The 20,739-nt window shown below is 42.9% G+C and overlaps 1 protein-coding gene across 4 annotated transcripts in view; it reads right to left on the minus strand.

The window, feature by feature from the left end:
• Window positions 1–13,692: 13,692 nt before the first annotated feature.
• Window positions 13,693–20,739, minus strand: part of SLC37A3 (solute carrier family 37 member 3) — a 45,009-nt gene continuing 37,962 nt past the window's right edge. For 2 of the 4 annotated variants that reach the window (XM_029234039.1, XM_029234040.1), the window contains exons 14-15: window positions 16,720–16,785; window positions 13,693–15,082 (exon numbers count right to left, since the gene is read on the minus strand). In XM_029234039.1, coding sequence (XP_029089872.1) covers window positions 14,990–15,082; window positions 16,720–16,785 — 159 coding nt within the window. In that variant the 3' untranslated portion in view covers window positions 13,693–14,989. Of the gene's footprint in view, window positions 15,083–16,719; window positions 16,786–18,544; window positions 20,573–20,739 lie in introns of those variants that run through there. The other 2 variants (XM_029234042.1, XM_029234041.1) reach the window with 2 other exon arrangements.

The following is a 20,739-nucleotide window of genomic DNA, read 5'->3' on the forward strand; positions in this document are numbered from 1 at the left end:
GGCTCAAACCCGTGTCCCCTGCATTGGCAAGTGGACTCTTAACCACTGTGCCACCAGGGAAGTCCACAGCATGCCTTATTAAGTTTACCTTTAAGGGCTTCCCTGGTGGCGCAGTGGTTGAGGGTCTGCCTGCCAATGCAGGGGACACGGGTTCGTGCCCCAGTCCGGGAGGATCCCACATGCCGTGGAGCGGCTAGGCCCGTGAGCCATGGCTGCTGAGCCTGCGCATCTGGAGCCTGTGCTCCGCAGCGGGAGAGGCCACAGCAGTGAGAGGCCTGCGTACCGCAAAAAAAAAAAAAGGTTACCTTTGAATCTTCCTTGATTCTACTCTTTTCCTCCATCCTTACTCTAGGCCCTCAATTCTCCCCTGCTTACACAATAACCTCCTGTCTCCAGGTCTCCCTGTTCATGGTCTCACCCATCACTAGTCCATCTCTTTCCCTACTGCCCAAGTGGTCTAACACACAAATCCAGTCCTCACAAAGCCTTCAGAAGCTTGCAAGGCCCTTGATGAGACAGCTCGGCTAACTCCAGGATCATCTCTGGCCCTTCACTTGCAAGCACTCCATCCCCAGCCGCGCAGACCTACCTGTGGTTCACAGAATCCAGCCACATTCCCTTCTCTGCACATGTTTCCTCTCTTCCAAGACCATCTCCTACAGTTCAAGAGCAATTCAGGCATCATAACCTCAGGTTGTACTAATCTTCCCAAGGACCCGTTTTCTGTACTCCTCACTGCTCTGAGCATACCCACATCACAGCACTTATCACACTGCAAGATTTAACCCATACGACAGTCTCTCTCACTGTATTAGCAGTAGTTTGGGGGCAAGGATTTGCTTTTATTCACTGGTCTCTAACACTCAACATTTCCTGGTAGAATTAATAAAACAGTCAATTCAAACCCGAGTCTGATTCTAAGGTTCACATTCCTTCCACTATGCTGTAAAGTTAGAGAGTAGAAAGAGAAACTGGATAGTGTAGGATGACAAAAAGGCAAGAGGCTCTTTGTTAACCCACAGCTAACATACTTACTGGTGAAATACTGGATGTTTTCCTCCTAAGATTAGAAGTAAGACAAGGATGGCTACTCTCACCACTTCTATTCAACATTGTACTGGATGTTCTAACCAGGGAAATTAGGCAAGAAAAAGAAATAAAAGGCATCCAGATTGGAAAGGAAAAATTAAAACCATCTCTATTCCCAGATGATGTGATCTTGTATATGAAAAATCCTAAGCAATTCACAAAGTAATTATTGGAACAAAAAAAAAGAAGTTCAGCTAGGTTGCAGGATATAAGGTCAATATACAAAAATCAATCGTATCTCTATATACTAGCAATGAACAACATGAACTGAAATTAAGCAAACAATTCCATTTACAATAGCAACAACAACAACAAAAACAACCCTTAACTGTAACAGAAAAAGTACAATATTTGTACAGTGAAAACTATGAAACATCACTGGAAGAAATTAAGGAAGACCAGGACTTCCCTGGTGGCGCAGTGGTTAAGAATCCCCCTGCCAATGCAGGGGACACGGGTTCGAGCCCTGGTCCGTGAAGATCCCACATGCCGCGGAGCAACTAAGCCCATGCACCACAACTACTGAGCCTGCACTCTAGAGCCCACAAGCCACAACTACTGAGCCCACGTGCCACAACTACTGAAGCCCGCGTGCCTAGAGCCCGTGCTCCACAATAAGAGAAGCCACCTCAATGAGAAGCCCACACACCGCAATGAAGAGTAGCGCCCACTCGCCACAACTAGAGAAAGCCTGTGCAGCAACAAAGACCCAACATAGCCAAAAATAAATAAATTTATTAAAAAAAAAGAAATTAAGGAAGACCTAAATAAATGGAAAGACATCCTATATTCATGGACTGGAAGATTTAATATTATTAGATGGCAATACTCTCCACCTAACTGATCTAACACAACGAAGAGCAGCCCCCGCTCACCACAACTAGAGAGAGCCCATGAGCAACAACGAAGACCCTACACAGCCAAAATAAATAAAATCAATAAATAATTTTTTTAAAAAGACAATTCAATGGGGAAAGAATAGTCTTGCCAACAAATGATGCAGCAGGATAATGATAGCCACATGCAAAAGAATAAAACTTGGACTCTATCTAATACTACATACAAAAATTAACTCAAAATGGATCATATGCCTAAATATATGAGCTAAAATAATGAAAGTCTTAGAAGAAAACTTACGAGTAAATCTTCATGACCTTGGACTAGACAAAGATAGCTTATGTATGACACCAAAATCAGAAGTGACAAAAGAAAAAACAGGTAAATTTGGCCTCATCAAAATTTTAAAAATTTTTGTTTCTAAGGATACCAGCAAGAAAGTGAAAAGACAATCCACAGGATCGGAAAAATATATTAAATCATATATCTGATAAGGGACTTATATCTATAATATGTAAAGAACTCTCACAACACAACAATAAAATGACAAATAACCCAATTTTTAATGGACAAAGGAGACACATCCCCAGGAAGACAAACAAATGGCCAATAAGCACATGAAAAGATGCCCAACATGATTAGTCATTAGAGAGAACCGCAAATCAAACCACAGTAAGACACCACTTCAAATCTATTAGGATGACTAAAATTTTAAAAAGACGGACAATAACAAGTGCTGGTGACGACGTGGAGAAATTGGAACTTTCGCAGATTGCTGGTGGGATTGTAAAATTGTGCAGCCACTTCAGAAAGTAGTTCGGTAAAACAGATAGCTAGTGGGAAGCAGCTGCATAGCACAGGGAGATCAGCTCCGTGCTTTGTGACCACCTAGAGGGGTGGGATAGAGAGGGTGGGAGGGAGACGTAAGAGGGAGGGGATATGGGTATATATGTATAACTGATTCACTTTGTTATAAAGCAGAAACTAACACACCATTGTAAAGCAATTATACTCCAATGAAAACGTTAAAAAAATAAATAAAGTTGTTTGGCAGTTCCATATGTTAATTATAGTTACCATATGACCCAGCAATTCCACACCCAGGAGACCCGAAAACATACATCCACATAAAAGCTTATATACAAATGCTCCTAGCAGCATTATTCATAATAGTCAAAACGTGGGAATAACCCAAATGGCCATCAACTGATGAGTGAATAAACAAAATGTGGTGTATGCATATACTTCAGTCATAGAAAGGAAGGAACATGCGACAACAGAAATGAGCCTTTGTCTCAATTGTACCTGTGAGATTTTTAACTTATGGAAGTGACTGAGTGACGACAAGGAGAGGTCAGTGCCATTGAAAGAGTTTTATTACTCATGGTGCCTGAAAGGCGAGCACACCACACCCACCGGGCCCTACGGGGAAGCTTCAGTTTGGGTCAGGAGGAGGAAGGAGCCAGGGAAAGCCTGAGCCAGAGCCTTTATTGTGTTTTCTGCAGGAAAGGCAAAGCAGGGCAGGGCAAAGAGTTTAGGACTGACTAGTCTGAATAATTCTGGCAGGCTTTGGGAAGGGCTGTCTCTTAGTTGTTTGGCACCTGGCCCTCGTTTGACTTAGGGCAGGGGAGAGATTAGCTTGGTGTGTGAGAGTTTGATAAAGGACGTGGTTGGTTCCTGGTTGGTTCGGGGTGTGAGCTCTGGACTGGATCGTTTGCATACGAAAAGTGTGCTACAGGGTGAGCCCTTTCCTATCTCTCAGAGCCGGCTAGTCCTGGGAGGGGCAGCGAGCCCACAAATGCCAGAGCATCAAGAATACAGAGAATAAGATGATACAATGAAGACAGCTGGCCTGATGAATGGACGCCAAACAGACAAATACAGGATCTAAGAAAACCCAGTTAGAACAGCCTAGAAAACATTATGCTAAGTGAAAGAAGCCAATCACAAAAGACCCTGTATTCCATTTATACGAAATGTCCAGAATAGGTAAATCCATAGATACAGAATGTAAATCACTAGTTGCCAGAAGCCGGGGAGAGAGGAGAATGCAGAGTGACTGCTAAGAGGTACAGGGTTTCTTTTGGGGGTGATGAAAATGTTCTAAAATTAGATAAACCCATGACTATCCCTAAAACCACTGTACACTTTAAATGGGTGACATATATGTGTAAATGATATTTCAATAAAGTTGTTATTTAAAAAAAATACAAAGAAAGAGCGGTGTTCAATACTTTCACAAACAAGACATCAGAGGGGAATTTCCTGGTGGTCCAGTGGTTAGGACTCTGCACTTTCACTGCAGGGGGCCCGGCTTCGATCCCTGGTCCGGGAACTAAGATCCCACAAGCCACGCAGCATGGTTAAAAAAAAAAAAAAAGACATCAGTGGAAGAGAGGTGTCACTACTACTTACCCTCAGATCTCTGGTATCCCCGATTTTCTAGCTAGAGATGAGGCTTCATGCAAGATCTCAACATTAATCCAGGAAAGAAAGTCCTTTTTGATATATAAGCAGGAGAATAACACCACAAAAATACTGTTTAACAGGATTATTCTGAGAGTTGAGCATGGCACAGACTGGAGCAGGGAAGCCTAGAAGAGGGACACCAAAAATAAGGCCATTGAGAATAATTCAGGCAGAGGAAAATGGCTTAGAAATCAACAAGAAAGATGAGCTAGAAAAGCAAGCGAGAAAGAATCAGCAACGCCTGGAGGCTGAGGACAAAGGAGAGAGAAAAAGATGTATCCACAAGTATCCTTAAGGCTGGGGGCCTGGAGAAGATGGCGTTGCCACTGACAGTTAAGGACAACCCAGAAAATGTGAGAATTATGGCACAGTGGAGACTCCGGGCCCAGTAATGCGAGAGAGCTACTTAATGAATAAGGATCAAAATGTGCCTTGATGCCTAAGTTTACTCAAAAATGCTTCAAGCAGTTTATTAAACAAAGACCACTAGGAAAGTTTTGTGGGAAGTGGGTTTGCAGGGACTGGGGTGAGAAAATGAACTCTATTACACTGGGCTGCCAGCAGGACATCCTGGTGATCGCAAGGCAATTTAAGATTGGAAAATGAGTAACAAATTGGGGCTAGAGAGAAAAAATTGGTAGTCATTGGGAGGTTTTAGAAAAATATGAAACAGCGAACTGTGTAAAAGAAGTACTGGAACTGGAACAGAGAAAAATTAAACATTAACTAAGTTCTACCACCTACTTGCCAGACACTGTATGAGAGGATTTTTCAAAATGATTAGAAGGTAGTCCTGACTTTCTAGAGTTTTGTGGACGAGTGATGACAAAGCTAAAAATAGGGTATGAACGAGAGCGTCTGGAACACAGAAGATGAAACAATTTTGTCTAGAGAGTTTTCTTATGACTGAGGATTAGGACGAAAAGGAGATATCAAATGGAGACAAAAGTGGAATTCAAAGAATAAGAAGGTAGTTAACGACATCAAAAGTAAAGAACAGAGACGGCCAGCTTTGATCAGAAAGCAATGCTTGGGGGAATAGCTTCAATAAAAATTTAAGATTAGAAGCATAAAAAGCTGAAAGGGAAAGAGGGAAGTTGTATCCAAATATATCAAGAGAAAATATATATCTGTGTTACTTTGGAAGAATTAGGACAAATGGAAGACACTGTAAGATTTTCACTCAGGGGGCTTCCCTGATGGCGCAATGGTTAAGAATCCACCTGCCAATGCAGGGAACACAGGTTCGAGCCCTGGTCGGAGAAGATCCCACATGCTGCGGAGCAACTAAGCCCGTGCGCCACAACTACTGAGCCTGCGCTCTAGAGCCCGCGAGCCACAACTACTGAGCCCACGTGCCACAACTACTGAAGCCCGCGCACCCGGAGCCCGTGCTCTGCAACAAGAGAAGCCACCGCAATGAGAAGCCCACACACCGCAACGAAGAGTAGCCCCTGCTCGCCACAACTAGAGAAAGTGCGCGCGCAGCAACGAAGACCCAATGCAGCCAAAAATAAAAACAAATAAAATAAATGAATTAAAAAAAAAACAAAGATTTTCACTCAGTGGAGCACATCTAACAACGAGAGCCTCACAGGGAGAGCATGGCTGAGGTGCGCGTGGGAAGACCATCCATTTGGAGAACAGGTTACTATTCATAGTAGGGGGATGGTAGAAGCAAGGTGTGGAAGGGAAGGTTCAAGGTCTCAGCTGAGAGGCCTGGAGGATTGAAAGACGAGAAAAAAAAAGATGGAGAGAAGCTAATCAAAAGGAATGGAATTTAGAGTGAAGTTAAGGCATCAATTCCTGTGCAAAACAGAGAAATGCCCAAGTGGAGAAACTCCAGATAATCCTGATCTTTCAGTAAAACAGGTGGGGCATCACCAGTGGTAACAGAAGGCTGCCAGGTGGGGGGACCGAGAACTTCTGAGAGAATAACTAGCCAGGAGGGTTTCAAAACCAACGGATGTAAAGTCATGATGAAATGAAGCACATGTGGCTTTCTGGTGCTGACAGGTGCAGCGGGCAGGGTCTTTGGAACTTTGTCTCCCCCTGCTGAGTCAAGAGGCATGAACCGCTGAGACGAAGAAAGGAGCCCAATAGGAAAGAACTGTTTCTTTTGGCGCGCGGGGTGTGTGTGGGGGGGGGGGGGGTGGGGGGGGGGGGGGGGTTAGAGAGAGGAAAACATAAACATTGATTTTTAAAAATCACCTTATAAGTTAGATCCTGCAGCATTAAATGAGCTGCTATGCGAAAACCAAACAGCAGAAAGATGTGGGAAGGGGGCCAGCACTGGGTCATCCCTGTGGGCCATGCTTGCTAGTCTTTTGGGGACTTCCCTGGCCGTCCAGTGGTTAAGACTCCATGTTTCCATTGCAGGGGGCACGGGTTCAATCCCTGGTTGAGGGACTAAGATCCACACGGTGTGGGGGGTGAAAAAAAAATCTTTGCTAGTCTTTTCTCTAAAAGGTTCTTCTCTTAAGTAACCCATCCCTTTATCCAGATGCTGCTTCAACAGCCTCAAAGTGATTGCAGGGATAGGGACCTTTCCCTCAGCCAGGACACAGGCTTGTTCTGAATTTCAAAAGTTCTGTTAAATTATCTTCTCTCCAAGACCTTGTTCACAGAATCATTTTTACGTGAACCCACCTAGTAGAGCAAACAAGGATGAAACCTATCTCACGACTGGGGGCATTTGGGGAAGGGTATCTCTTCAGCCTCTATTTTAGTCACTGCTCCTTCATCCCCCAGCTCCACCCTCCTGGCTCCAGAGCGGTCTCTCTTTATTTTGTAACCCCATTCACATCTTAATCCCATGCAACAAAGCCAAGTTATGTGTGCGATTCCTTAGGTATCGTTTTTTTTAATGAAATCCACAGCAAAAGTTAGGTTCCTGAAACTTTCTATGGTGAGCCTAGGAAAACAAACAAAATGCTAAATAAATACGCAAATGTGCACATACACACACACAATCTAGGACTATGGTATACTGATGTCACTCTTCAGGGCCTGATAATAACTATTAAACAAGGTGAAGGCCTTTGAAGTACTTGGATGAAAGGTTTTACCTAAATACAATTATCCCATTACAATCCAGATCAACATTCCCATCCAACAGCGTGGCCTTTTTATCAGTATTTCACTGATGATGAAGTTAAGACAACATCCTTGTGATTAAATGGGATTTAAAATGGTTTCAAATGATTTTGCTACTTGTTATCTAATTTCTGAAAGGGCAAAAGGGAAAAATAAGTTATTTCTTTAATCAGAGGGCAATGGCAGGCAATAAAAAGCTGACTAATAGCATTTTAGATATAAGACCGTCATTCAAAGTTAATTAAACATTCATTAGAAGGAAGGGTAAGGGAATTCCTGGCAGTTCAGTGGTTAGGACTTGGTGCTTTCACTGCTGGGGCCTGGGTTCAATCCCTGGTCAGGACACTAAGATCCCACAAGCCTTGAGGTGTCGCCAAAAAAATAAAAAAAGACGGGTAAGAGCAGGGACCTTGGTCAAAAGGAAAGAGGCAGAGCTGGCTCAGGTGGGCATGGGACATCAGCACCTCCACCAACTCCAGGGCCGGGGGAGGACAAAAGACGTCACAATGCAAGAGTCTGTCAGGTGGCAGATCTTCCTAAGCCTCAGGCAGAAGGACCAGGAAAGAGGGAAGAGATGCTCCTTAAAAAGGCAAACCTGGAGCGGAAGGTGCTGCAGAGAGGGGCCCTGGGGGGCTCTGAGGGGCACTCAGTCCAGCAGCAGGTGTGAGCTGGAGGCAGTTTTAAGACAAAGCTTCGGACTTCCCTGGGGCACCTGCCAATGCAGAGGACATGGATTCCAGCCCTCGTCCGGGAAGATCCCACATGCCGCGGAGCAACTAAGCCCGTGCACCACCACTCCTGAGCCTGTGCTCTAGAGCCCGCAAGCCACAACTACTGAGCCCACGCTCCACAACTACTGAAGCCTGTGCACCACAACTACTGAAGCCTGCGTGCCTAGAGCCCGTGCTCTGCAACAAGAGAAACCACCGCAATGAGAAGCCTGCACACCGCAACGAAAAGTAGCCCCCGCTCGACGCAACTAGAGAAAAGCCCACACGCAGCAACGAAGACCCAATGCAGCCAAAAATAATAAATATTTTTCTTTTTAAAAGCCAAAGCTTCACAGCGTCTGGCAGCCCTGCTCACCTGCAGGACTCTGGTGCTCGGAATTCGAGAGCCTTGCACAGCGTGTACCCTGGAAGGAAGCCCAAGATAAGATTAAAGTCAAATGAGAAGAGGCCGAGTAGCATCATGGAAAAAAACACTGAAGTCAGAAGACCTGGGTTTTGATTCAGTCCTGCTGTCATGTACTAGATGTGTGACCCTGGGCAAACCCATGAGCTTCTCAGAGCCTCAGTTCTCAAATCTAAGGACCACAACCACGGGTCCTCCTACCTTACAAATGCAGTGGGGATAAAAGAGAGTAGTGGATGGGAGGGCACTTTTAAAAGTCATGTACCAGGAATTCCCTGGTGGTCCAGTGGTTAGGCTTCCACTGCAGGGGGCCCAGATTTGATCCCTGATCAGGGAACTAAGATCCCACAAGCCATGCAGCACAACCAAAAAAATAAAAAAGAAAATAAAGAAAATCAGGCCAGGGGACTTCCCTGGTGATCCAGTGGTTAAGACACCATGCTTCCATTGCAGGGGCACGGGTTTGATTCCTGGTCTGGGAACTAAGACGCCGCATGCCACGCGGTGCAGCCAAATAAATAAATAATAAAATAAACTTGTTTAAATAAAGAAAAGAAAATGAGGCCAGGAAGATGAGAAGCTTAAAAAAAATAAAGAGAAAGTTGTGTACACACATGAAGCATTGGTGGCTCAGGCACAGAACTCCCTTTCAGATATTAGTCTTGATGTACATGTACATATGTATATATTTATGTGTGTGTATAGTTAAATGTAACACATAATTACATATATATATATATATATATATATATATATATAGTCACCTAGAATTACCTGTAACACAGATATAACCATTTAAGTGATTTGTATTATCTGTGTTCACATATATAAATTTCATACTGAATCTGATTTATTCTGGATATATGCTGGAACAAACCTGGTCACCAGAGGGACTTCTCTGGGTAACACAGTGGTTAAGAATCTTCCTACTAATGCAGGGGACACAGGTTCCAGCCCTGGTCCAGGAAGATCCCACATGCCGTGGAGCAACTAAGCCCCCGAGCCACAACTACTGAGCCTGCGCTCTAGAGCCCGCGAGCCACAACTACTGAGCCCGCGTGCCACAACTACTGAAGCCCGCATGCCTAGAGCCCGTGCTCCGCAACAAGAGAAGCCACCGCAATGAGAAGCCCGTGCATCACAACGAAGAGTAGCCCCCGCTCACAGCAACCTAGTGAAAGCCCACACGCAGCAACGAATACCCAATGCAGCCAAAAATAAATAAATGAGTAAATAAATAAAAACTTGGTCACCAGAAATGGTCAGGGCATTTAAGGAAAAGCAAAAGGAAGATGTGCCTGAAAGTACAGAGGCCACAAGGGAAGATAAACCAGCTGTCTTGGTTGATGGTTGCTGCGACCTTGGACATGGAGTTGACTCTTTCACGCTCACAATTTAACTGAGGAAACAACAACTTAACCAGAAACAACCAGAGAACAAAATAAGGCAGTAAAATCACTCGGCCTGGGCAGACTGCACGGTCTATGTAACGACTCTAGAATTTTAAGGAAGGAAAGAGCATTAGAAGTGGGGTAATCAGGAAAAGCTCCATGGAGATGAACATATACACTCTACTATATATAAAACAGATAACCAACAAAGACCTACTGTATAGCACAGGGAATTCTACTCAATATTTTGTAATAACCTATAAGGGAAAAGAATCTGAAGAAAAAAATATATATACGTATGTGTAACTGCATCACTTTGCTGTACACCTGAAACTAACACAACATTGTAAATCAACTAAACTTCAATTAAGAAAAAAAAAAGCAAAGTCCCATGGAGGTAGGACATCAGGAGCTCAGAGGGACAGACAGAATTGGAAGGAAGAGGATGGGCCAGGTGAAAACACGCAGCAGGAATAAAGACAGCAGCCTGAACAACATGGGGTTTCTTCTGTAGCAGCAAGCTCGCCCACTGTGGCTTAGTTCTCCAGGAGAGCTGATACGGCTACTGAAGAGCCTGAGGAGAGGACAATGCATTCTCTGCCCCATGGCCTGGCCTGATAACCTGGCCATTTACTGTGGGAGGTGGTGTCATGTTGTAAAGCAAGGGGAAGAGCCACATGCAGGGTCAGGGAGCCACACTCCACTCAGCCCCCCTCCACTCCTTTTCCTTCCACCTCTTCCAACACGATCAACATTTACGCAGCACCAACCATGCAAGGAACTAAGCATTGGAGAAAAAGACCAATAATCAGGGCTTCCCTGGTGGCGCAGTGGTTAAGAATCCACCTGCCAATGCTGGAGACATGGGTCCGAGTCCTGGTCCGGGAAGATCCCACATGCCGCAGAGCAACTAAGCCCGTGTGCCACAACTACTGAGCCTGCGCTCTAGAGCCTGCAAGCCACAACTACTGAGCCCACGTGCCACAATTACCTAAGCCCGCGCGCCCAGAGCCCATGCACCACAACGAAGAGCAGCCCCCACTCGCCGCAACTAGAGAAAGCCCGCGCACAGCAATAAAGACCCAATGCAGCCAAAAAAAAAAAAAGAAGACAAATAATCACCTTGGGGAGTTAGATATAAAAACAGGTTAGACTGAAGCAGCTAAGGACCAAATAAGTAATATTGCTATTGCTACCAAAAAAAGGCGAGACGATGGGGGGCTAGTAAGGCTGTGGCTGGAAAATGGTTTCTTGGACTAGATGGTGCTTGTCCAAGTCTTGAGGAAAAATTAAGATTCAGAAAGCAGAGAGTTAAGAAGGGGTATTACAGACCAGAAGTGTGAATCAACACTAGAAGGTAAGCACTACGATGTGAATATATTAATACTTAACACTACTGAACTGTATACTTAAAATGGTTAAGACGGTACATTTTATGTTACATGTATTTTATCACAAACATTTTTTTCATTTAAAAAACCAAAAACAATAGAAAACAAACCAAAACACAGGTGCTTCCAAAAAAAATGTAAACTGATATGAATACACACTGCCATTTGTAGTCAATAAGCTAACCAGTCTGATTTTGTAGAAGGTTCGTGTAGAGAGACATCAGGAGATTCGGTAAAGAAACAAACTGAGGGACTTCCCTGTTTGTCCAGTGGGTAAGACTCCGTGCTCACAATGCAGGGGGCCCGGGTTTGATCCCTGGTTGGGGAACTAGATCTCGCATGCCGCAACTAAGACCTGGTGCAGCCTAAATAAATAAATAAATAAATATTTAAAAAAAAAAAAAAAAAAAGAAACAGACTGAAGGTGGATTGTAGGAAACCTCAGGCTAACAGATGGCACTTGATTCTCTCAACCAAGGTTTCTAACTTTGTGGTCTAAGGACGGGCTTCAAGTTTTGGCCTGTGAACACCCTGTAATAAACCTTGAAAGTTTGTTCACAGGTGCATTTTGATCTGGGGAGAGGGCAAATGGCTGTCAGATTCTCAAAAGGGTTTATGACTTAGAAAATTTGAAAACCATTCATAAAGCCAATTGGCAGTGTGGTCTGGGTGGGGATGGGACAGGGGTTGAGGTTACATAAGTTGAGCTCACTTCCCTTGAGACTTGCAGTTAACTAAACACCAGATAGTACTATATAAATGGATGCCCTATCTCTCTTTAGTACTTAACAGAGCTATTGTTAGGTATTAAGAACAGCTCATCTGGGAAAGCTGGTGACCCCTGTTGGAAACTAGCAGAGGGTGAGCAGAGAAGAGAACCCAGTAAAAGATAGGAAATAAGAAGATTCAATACATTAAAATGCCATAGAAGCCAAAGAAAAGAAGTCCTGGAGAAGATGAAGTGGTTACCGGAGTCAAGTATAAGAGGAGGATTAAGAAAGATAAGCAATGAGGAAAAAAAGATATCTAAGTTCTATGACCTTCAGTTGCACGGTTTCTGGAGAGCGATGCAAAAAAGCTCAGAGGTTAAGGGTAACATATCCAAACTAGGAGACTGGGAGAGCAAAGGAAAGTGCTATAATTATGACGTGATAATTATGTCAGAACATCAGGCATAAACCAGGAGTGTCCTGGACGAATAGACATACAGTTAGTTACCTAGTTAAGGAGGAAGTTAGTAGCACAGCCAGGAGGGCAGCAGATACCATCTGTTAACTCAAAGGATTTGGCTGTGAAAAGGAAAATAGGACGTAAGTCAGAAGAACTAGTAGGGATAAGAAAAGGCTTTATCAGTTACCTATGTGGGAGAAGGGAGGACTTCTGATGTTGTAAAGGAAAGAGAAGGAGTGGACAAGAGCATCCTGTACCCTCCATCTCGCTGAACTTCACAACGCACACAGAGGGCCCTCAGACATTTCTTGTGTGAATGTTGACTGGGACACCAGCCCTCCAGAAGGCGGCAAAGACTAGAATAAGCAGGAGTGGAGAGGGGCCTTTCTCCCTTTGAAACTATATGGAAGGAGAAAAGAAAACACCATATGACAAGAAAAGGCAGGCCAGAGCGCTGTATTTCAACCTAGTGAGTATCGGAGGATCGAGGTGTCAGAGAAGAATGCTTTTCCAAACTGGCCTTCACTATGGCCTTTTCTTCAAGGGAAAAAAAAAATAAGAAAGTTAACTCTTAGGAGTTCTTTAAAGCTAACATGTATGTAGACTGCCAGAAAGAGAACAATAGGAAATATACCCATAGTGCAAGATATAATTTCATTCAGTGCTGAGCAGTTGTTTTATTTATAATTTCATTTCAGGTACAACTTGGCGGCTACAGAGAGGTCAGAGGAACACCTGTCCAGCTAAGTTTAAACTTGAGAAAGAAAACAATGGTTGGTGTCAGGATACGAAGATGTGACCACACTGATTACGTAGGGGGAGAGGAAACTCTCAGCCAAATGTCAGACAGGGGCTAAATAATCAAAATGGGGTTCATCTAGAGATGATTCTTAAATTACAACTAGGCAGCTCATCCAAACTCAGCACAATCTTACACAAAGGGGAAGGGAAGGCTTTCACAGAATGTAGTAGAAATAGACCTGTACAATCTGGCAACACCGTAGGGTCAGTGAATAGTCACCAGGGAACACTCAGTAGCAGGAAATTGCAAGGCATGAGTCACATTCTACAGCGCGGAGCTCACGGTATATATAAAATAACCAGGTGGACAGATATTTATTATAAAAGTCAGTTTATTTTCCCTTTCTGTGTTTCATATTTTCCCTTTTTGTCAGTAATGAGCAATTAACTGATTGGAAATCTGCTTGATTAAATAACATTAACAAGTTCATAAACGCACCACATTTGAGAGTATAAAGCAAAAGGTTGAAAAATATTCCCTAACCCAATGCAAATTAGGCAGCCCTCAAAATTGCAGTTTTCACCTGTTACCTTCCATAATTTAAAATATATATACAGTATGACCTTAAAATATTGATAATTAGTATAGAATTCACAGCCTTGAAGACATATATTCTACAAACTTCTAAAGAATAGATACCTAGATACACCTCAGGCCCTAGTAATCCATTAATGTGATTCAAGGTCACATACTTAACACTTACAGGGCCAAAAGGTCTTTCTTTTTTCTCTAATTCTAGTCTTCTGCTGAGGTAATGCAAGGAACCCAGCTGCGACAGAGATCAATCCTCTGAAAATAGGGCTAAGCACATTAGCTTCCTAGTGGATCCTAAAGTTCCCAGAAAACAAATCTGGGGTTGAGTACTTCAGTCGTAAATTACACACTGGCATGTTCACAATTGAGGTACCTTATGGTCCTTGAAAGGAAGACTAAAGACTTCCAGGAGCCAAAGGGAATTCTGAATGAAGACGGAGGAGAACAAGTTGACAATCACTTGAAGATATTTCTGCTTCTGGAGCTGAACGACTTTAGAGCAGATACAGAGTGACTGAGCCAATCAGCATGTAGTGTGATTTTTCCCACCGTGGTTAACAAAGGGATTCTCTGTCCAAGCAGGCTTACGCTGGACCCAGCTAGAGTGCTTTATCCGGATTTGATGCTTCAGAGATGAGGCACGCTCTGCAAACTCATGACCAAAGCAAAATGCAACGATCCTTTCTATTCGTGGAGCACGTCACTGATACAAACCATGCCTGACTGCCTTGTGGTCACTTGGCTTTCCAGACTGGAGAACTTGGGTCCAAGTCCAATACAGCATTTACGGTTAAAGGGATAAACCTCCACAGGCCAACAAAGACACTGGCAGATTCATAGGCCATTCAGTACATTCATGAAACAAGAGCGATAAAAATCATTAACAATAATTCCTGTAGTGTAGAAAAACAGCCCAGCCTTCACTCTGGTCAGCATCTCCGGTGGCTGACACTGTTGAAAGAGGCTTGACAATCTGAGGTTATGCTGGAGCTCTTAAGACAACCCCAAAATAAGGTGAATGAAAAGAAATAGTCCTGATGTGTCTCCTATTATTCTTGTTCTTTTGTGGGCACCAGTCACCCACTCAATATGCGAGCTTCTCGTCTTTGCATAAGATAGCATATTTCCCTCACTATTAATGGTGAAATAAATAGAATTGTGCAACTTGTCTGTGAAGAGAAAAAAGCATTGAACATGCAGTGACAAGTTAATTAATTCTGTTAGAGCATCATGTTTTGAACATAATAATGAATTTGGACAATTACATTCTTTTTGACTTCGTACAAGGACAATTCAATCTTTAATGAATTAGAAAATGATTTTGAAAATTACAGTTAATATTACAAAATACTTAATGTTACATTACAATCTCCAAAAAAAGAACTAAGGTACACAGATTAAATAACTCATAAGTAGGGCAGAAAATTGATACTGGAGCTCAGATTTAAACAGTGTTGCTTCTAACAGATTCAGTTTTCTTTCTATTACATTTCTAGTATGATCATACCAACACGTTCATCAGGAGATACTTCCCTCTACTCAGAAGTAGATGACCGAGTTATACGGCCCAGTCTGTAGAAGCTGGAGGGCACTCAGGCAGAAGAAAGCATCCTTTGTGATAGCAGAGTACATAAGCCTTAAGGCAGCTCCAGGGGATTCCAGGTGCTGAGCTATCCCAAAGGCTCCTTGGATAGGCTGGAGGACAGCATCTAGGCTTGGGCAATGGAGGCTGCCTCCTATTAGGATGCCCCAGATTTAGGGACAGGATACTGAATGCATCCCCTGGTGGACGAAGCCATCACCAGACTCTCAAGTAGACCTGTCTTGAGCACCGTCTCAATATGTGATAAGAGTATGTCACATGCTTATTCAAAAGAGAGCAATGTTTTAAAAGCACAAGGCCTTATTCTGTATTGGCTGTTTCCCAGAAAGTATAGAGTTCCAGCCAAGAATGTCGAAGGCACAACAGATATTTTCTCAAGAGATTCGAGGTTCATTTTAGAACTTGCACACCACAGTGTTAATTACAGCAATGCTTCTTTTTTAACCCTATGTGGCTTGGCATACACATTTCCTTCAGAATTCCCAAATTATATTTAGCAGACAGAGAGTACTCTGGAAGAGTACCCTGATTAATGGTTGGGGGTATAAGCCTCTCTTCATTTTTTCTGGAATTATAAATGACAATACTCATTAGACTCAGGTCAAGGGCAAACTAACAGCCCTTTCCTTCCTTGAAAAATGAATGTGTCTTTCAGAATAATAAAATGTTACTTTTCACAAAAGAATCTTTAAAAGCGGTCAGCAGTTTTGTTGGTTCAAGAAGTGATTTAACCATAAAAAGAAATGAACTATTGATACATGCAAAAACATGGATGAATCTCAAAATAATTATGCTGACGGAAAGAAGCAGACCAAAATACATAGTGTATGATTCCATGTATATAAAACTCAAGAAAACGCAAGCTAATCTATAGCAACAGAAAGTGCTCAGTAGTTACCTGGAGAGAGGTGGGATGGTGGAGAGGCAAGAGACAGGGATTACACAAGGGCCATGAAGAAACTTTTGGGAGTGATGGATACATTTACTGTCCTGATCGGGATGATGGGTTCACAGACATGCATGCACATATGTTAAACTGTACGAAATTTTACTTGTTAAATATATGCAATTTATTTTAAGTCAATTATTCCTCAACAAAAAAAAACTATTTTGCGTGTAAAAAAAGTGATTTAAGTAAATGCTTTGAACTAATTTAATTTAAAAACTACTAGTTTAAAAAAAACAAAAAGGGCACACACTTACCATAAGAATGAAAAAGTAGAAAACCCACATCCATCCTAGGTTGTCCTGGATCAAAGACACTAAATACTAAAAGGGAGAAAAAGAAATCACAATATAATCCTTTATAAAATAATAAACTGAAGTAGCTAAAAAGTAGATTAGGGCTTCCCTGGTGGCGCAGTGGTTAAGAATCCGCCTGCCAATGCAGGGGACGCGGGTTCGAGCCCTGGTCCGGGAAGATCCCACATGCCGCAGAGCAACTAGGCCCGTGCGCCATAACTACTGAGTCTGTGCTCTGGAGCCCACGAGCCACAACTACTGAAGCCCGCGCGCCTGGAGCCCATGCTCCACAACAGGAGAAGCCACTGCGATGAGAAGCCCGTGCTTCAAAGAGTACTACTGCAACAAAGAGTAGCCCCTGCTCACCGCAACTAGGGAAAGCCCACGCGCAGCAACGAAGACCCAATGCAGCCAAAAATAATAAATAATAAAATAATTTTTTTTTAAAAAGTAGATTAAACATATCTCTTCTAGAAAATAAAAAGGAGTTAGGATTTGTATAGTGTTTTGCAGTTTGCAGAGCTCTTGCATATACATGCTCCTATTTAAGCTTTATTGACACCCTTCATTTGGTAAGCTGGCACAGTACAAAATCTGTGTAACAGAAGGCACAAGTCCAGGAGGTATATTTTTTTTCACTTTTATATTAAGAGAGGATGATGGGGACTTCCCTGGTGGCGCAGTGGTTAAGAAACCACCTGCCAATGCAAGGGACATGGGTTTGAGCCCTGGTCCGGGAAGATCCCACAAGCCATGGAGCAACTAAGCCCATGTGCCACAACTACTGAGCCTGTGCTCTAGAGCCCGTGAGCCACAACTACTGAGCCCACACACCTAGAGCCCGTGCTCCACAAGAGAAGCCACCTCAGTGAGAAGCCCATGCACTGCAACGAAGGGTAGCCCCCACTCGCCACAACTAGAGGAAGCCCGTGTGCAGCAACGAAGACCCAACGCAGCCAAAAATAAATAAAATAAAATAAATAAATTTATAAAAAAAAAAATTAAGAGAGGATGATGAACAGCCTCAAGTCACTTCCATTTAATCAGTCCTTCTTCCAGTGAATGGTACTATAATTGATGCTTTTAAAAATAGTTCGTCTCTGCAACTTTCCTGGTGGTCCAGTGGCTAAGACTCCACGCACCCAATGTAGGGGGCCTGGGTTCGATCCCTGGTCAGGGCACTAGATTCCACATGCCACAACTAAGAGTTCGCATGCCGCAACTAAGACCCGATGCAGCCAAATAAATAAATAAATAATTTTTTTTTTTTTTTTAAGTTTGTCTTTTAAGTATACCACTCATTTTTCAATTACACTATTTGCTCATAGGATTACTGTATGACTTTGACACTCTACAGCACATTCTTTTATTTTCAATTAATAAAAGGTATCCAAGTTTTTAACCCGTGCTCTTTTAAAAAAAAAAATACATGTAACATAAAGCTTGCCATTTTAACCATCTTTCAGTGTACAACTCACCAGCATCAAATATATTCATGATGTTGCACAACCATCACCACTGCCTATTTTCAAAATTTTTCATCACCCCTAACGGAAACTCTGCACCCATTAACTCTCTGCAAGAACTCTCCATGGCCCCTCTCCTCAGCCCCTGATAAACTCTAATCTGCTTACTGTCTCTATGAATTTGCCATTCAAGGTATTCCATGTTAAGTAGGATCACACAATATTTTTGTGTCTGGCTTATTTCACTTAGCATAATGTTGTTAAGGTTCATTCATGTTGTAGCATGTATCAGAACTCCATTCCTTTTTATGGCTAAATAATATCCCATTGCATAGATATACCACATTTTGTTTATCCATTCATCTATCAACGGACACTTGAGTTGTTTCCACCTTTTGGCTACTATGAATAACGCTGCAGTGAACATCGGCAAACAAATATCTGAATCCGTTTTCAATTCTTTGGGGTACAACATACCTAGGAGTGGAATTGCTGGGTCATATGGTAATTCTATGTTTAACTTTTTGAGGAACCACCATAGTGTTTTCTACAGTAGCTGCACGATTTTACATTCCCACCAGCACTGTATGTGAATTTCTCCACATCCTCACCAACACCTGTTACTCTTTTCTTTTGTTTTAACTACAGCCATCCTAATTAGGTGTCAAGTGGTAGCTCATGTTTTTGCTTTGCATCTCCCTAAGGATGCTGAGAATCTTTTCAGGTGCTTACTGACCCCTGGTATATATCTGTCATGAGGCGTCGTCCCTATGTTTCCTTCTAAGGGCTTTATTAAGTCCATATTAAGTCATGGAGTTCGGGATTTCATACCTCAAGCAATAGAAAATCATTCAAAAATCAACATGGCGGGCGAGTGAGTAAAGCTAGCTATGTTTTAGTCCTGGTCCTGCTTCCCAAACCATGAAAGTCAACCTAATGCTGACCCATGTTCACAGACAGGGATCGTAACACTGGCAGGCATTCTAAATGAAAAGAAACTCCTTGAAATGCTAATTACAATATACCTATTTGATTAATGAAGAAAACATTAGTTGGGAAGGAAAACTTAAAATACAGTAATTTCAGAAAAGGATGCCCAATACCCCTTATATGAAGACATCTGAACAGGTGGCCAATAGCATTTTTTTAGTTCCTACTCCAGGACAAATTTCTCCTACCTTTGCTAAGTTTGTTTTTCCTTTAGTCTCAGAATCAAATATGCTAACACACTGATCCTATAAATCATTCATTCTACAATCATTCCACAAATATCTGAATGTCTACTGTGTGCCAGGCACCATTCCTGGTACCAGGGCTACAGTAGAACACAAAACAAATAAAATGCAGCCCTCGTGAAGCTCACCTTACAGTGGGAGACACAGACATTAACAAATAAATGTGTAATATATGGCTGGGTGGAGACCAGCATTGAGATGGTGTATCTCCCTCAGTATTTGCTCTTGCATTAACCACTAGCAATCGGATACCACTGATCCACCCCCATTAAGCAGCAATCTTCAAGGCCATTTAATGACCTCAATGTCAAAACTACAAGCCTTTTTCCTTCCATTCTCTTTCTCCTGACCTCTCTACCTCTATGATCTGGGTAACACACCTCCTCAAATTCTGGCTTCCTGTTTCTGTAACCATTGGACATCCTCTGAGGTTTTGCCTATATTTTCTTTCCCCATTAAACATCACATCACTTCCACGGTTTCAACCATTTTATCCACGCAGTTGATTCTCAAACCCACATTTTGCAAAATCCACATTTTGCAATGACCTAGAGTAGTATACCCTAGGCGAGGCATGACTCATGACTGTCCCAGAGAAGGGATGCCTTTCTGAAGCTCAATGTAAGCAAAAAAGATCGATTTGAATAGTTCTGATTACCTAGAGTAGGCCAATCTTAGCCCAGAAGATCTCAAACTTTAGAGTGCATAAGAATCGTCAGGAAGGCTTGCTGAAATACAGATCCCCAGGCTCTCACTCAGCAAGTCTACAGTAAGCTTAGTGTTCGGTACTTTAATGAACCCCCAGATGATTCTGGCATAAGACATTTATGAACCGCCTTTTGAGACACAGTTGTAGGAAGCAGAGTAAGCGACTCAGGGCAGCTGCAGAGTCCATGGCAATTTCTGGCAGGGATCCACGGGAAGAATGTGTGTACGTGTGTGTGTCTGGTAGGGGGAGAGAGGTAGGGCCTGCATGTCAGGTGTGGGGTAATGAGAAGCATGTGTCTCATGGCCTCCTTGGAGTGCCAAGTTCAGGCTGGAAGAAAGGGGTGGCGGGCTGGAACTGGAGAATCTGTCTTATGAGGTGTTAGCTTCTTTTCAGACAGGAAGAATCTAGAGGTAAAAGTGGAAAGAAGGAACTGATAAATGTAGAGCGACCTTCCACATTAGGTCACATCAGCTGGACCTCAGAGACTAAAAACCCAAGGCTTTCAGTACAGTGCACTACAGCACAAGAGTGCCACCCTACTGTGGCCCAGAGGGTGGGGATAAACTCTTCC

The sequence above is a fragment of the Monodon monoceros genome, unplaced genomic scaffold (assembly GCF_005190385.1).
Source record: "Monodon monoceros isolate NGI ecotype Baffin Bay Population unplaced genomic scaffold, NGI_Narwhal_1 Super_Scaffold_2, whole genome shotgun sequence".
NCBI classification, from domain to species: Eukaryota; Metazoa; Chordata; class Mammalia; order Artiodactyla; family Monodontidae; genus Monodon; species Monodon monoceros.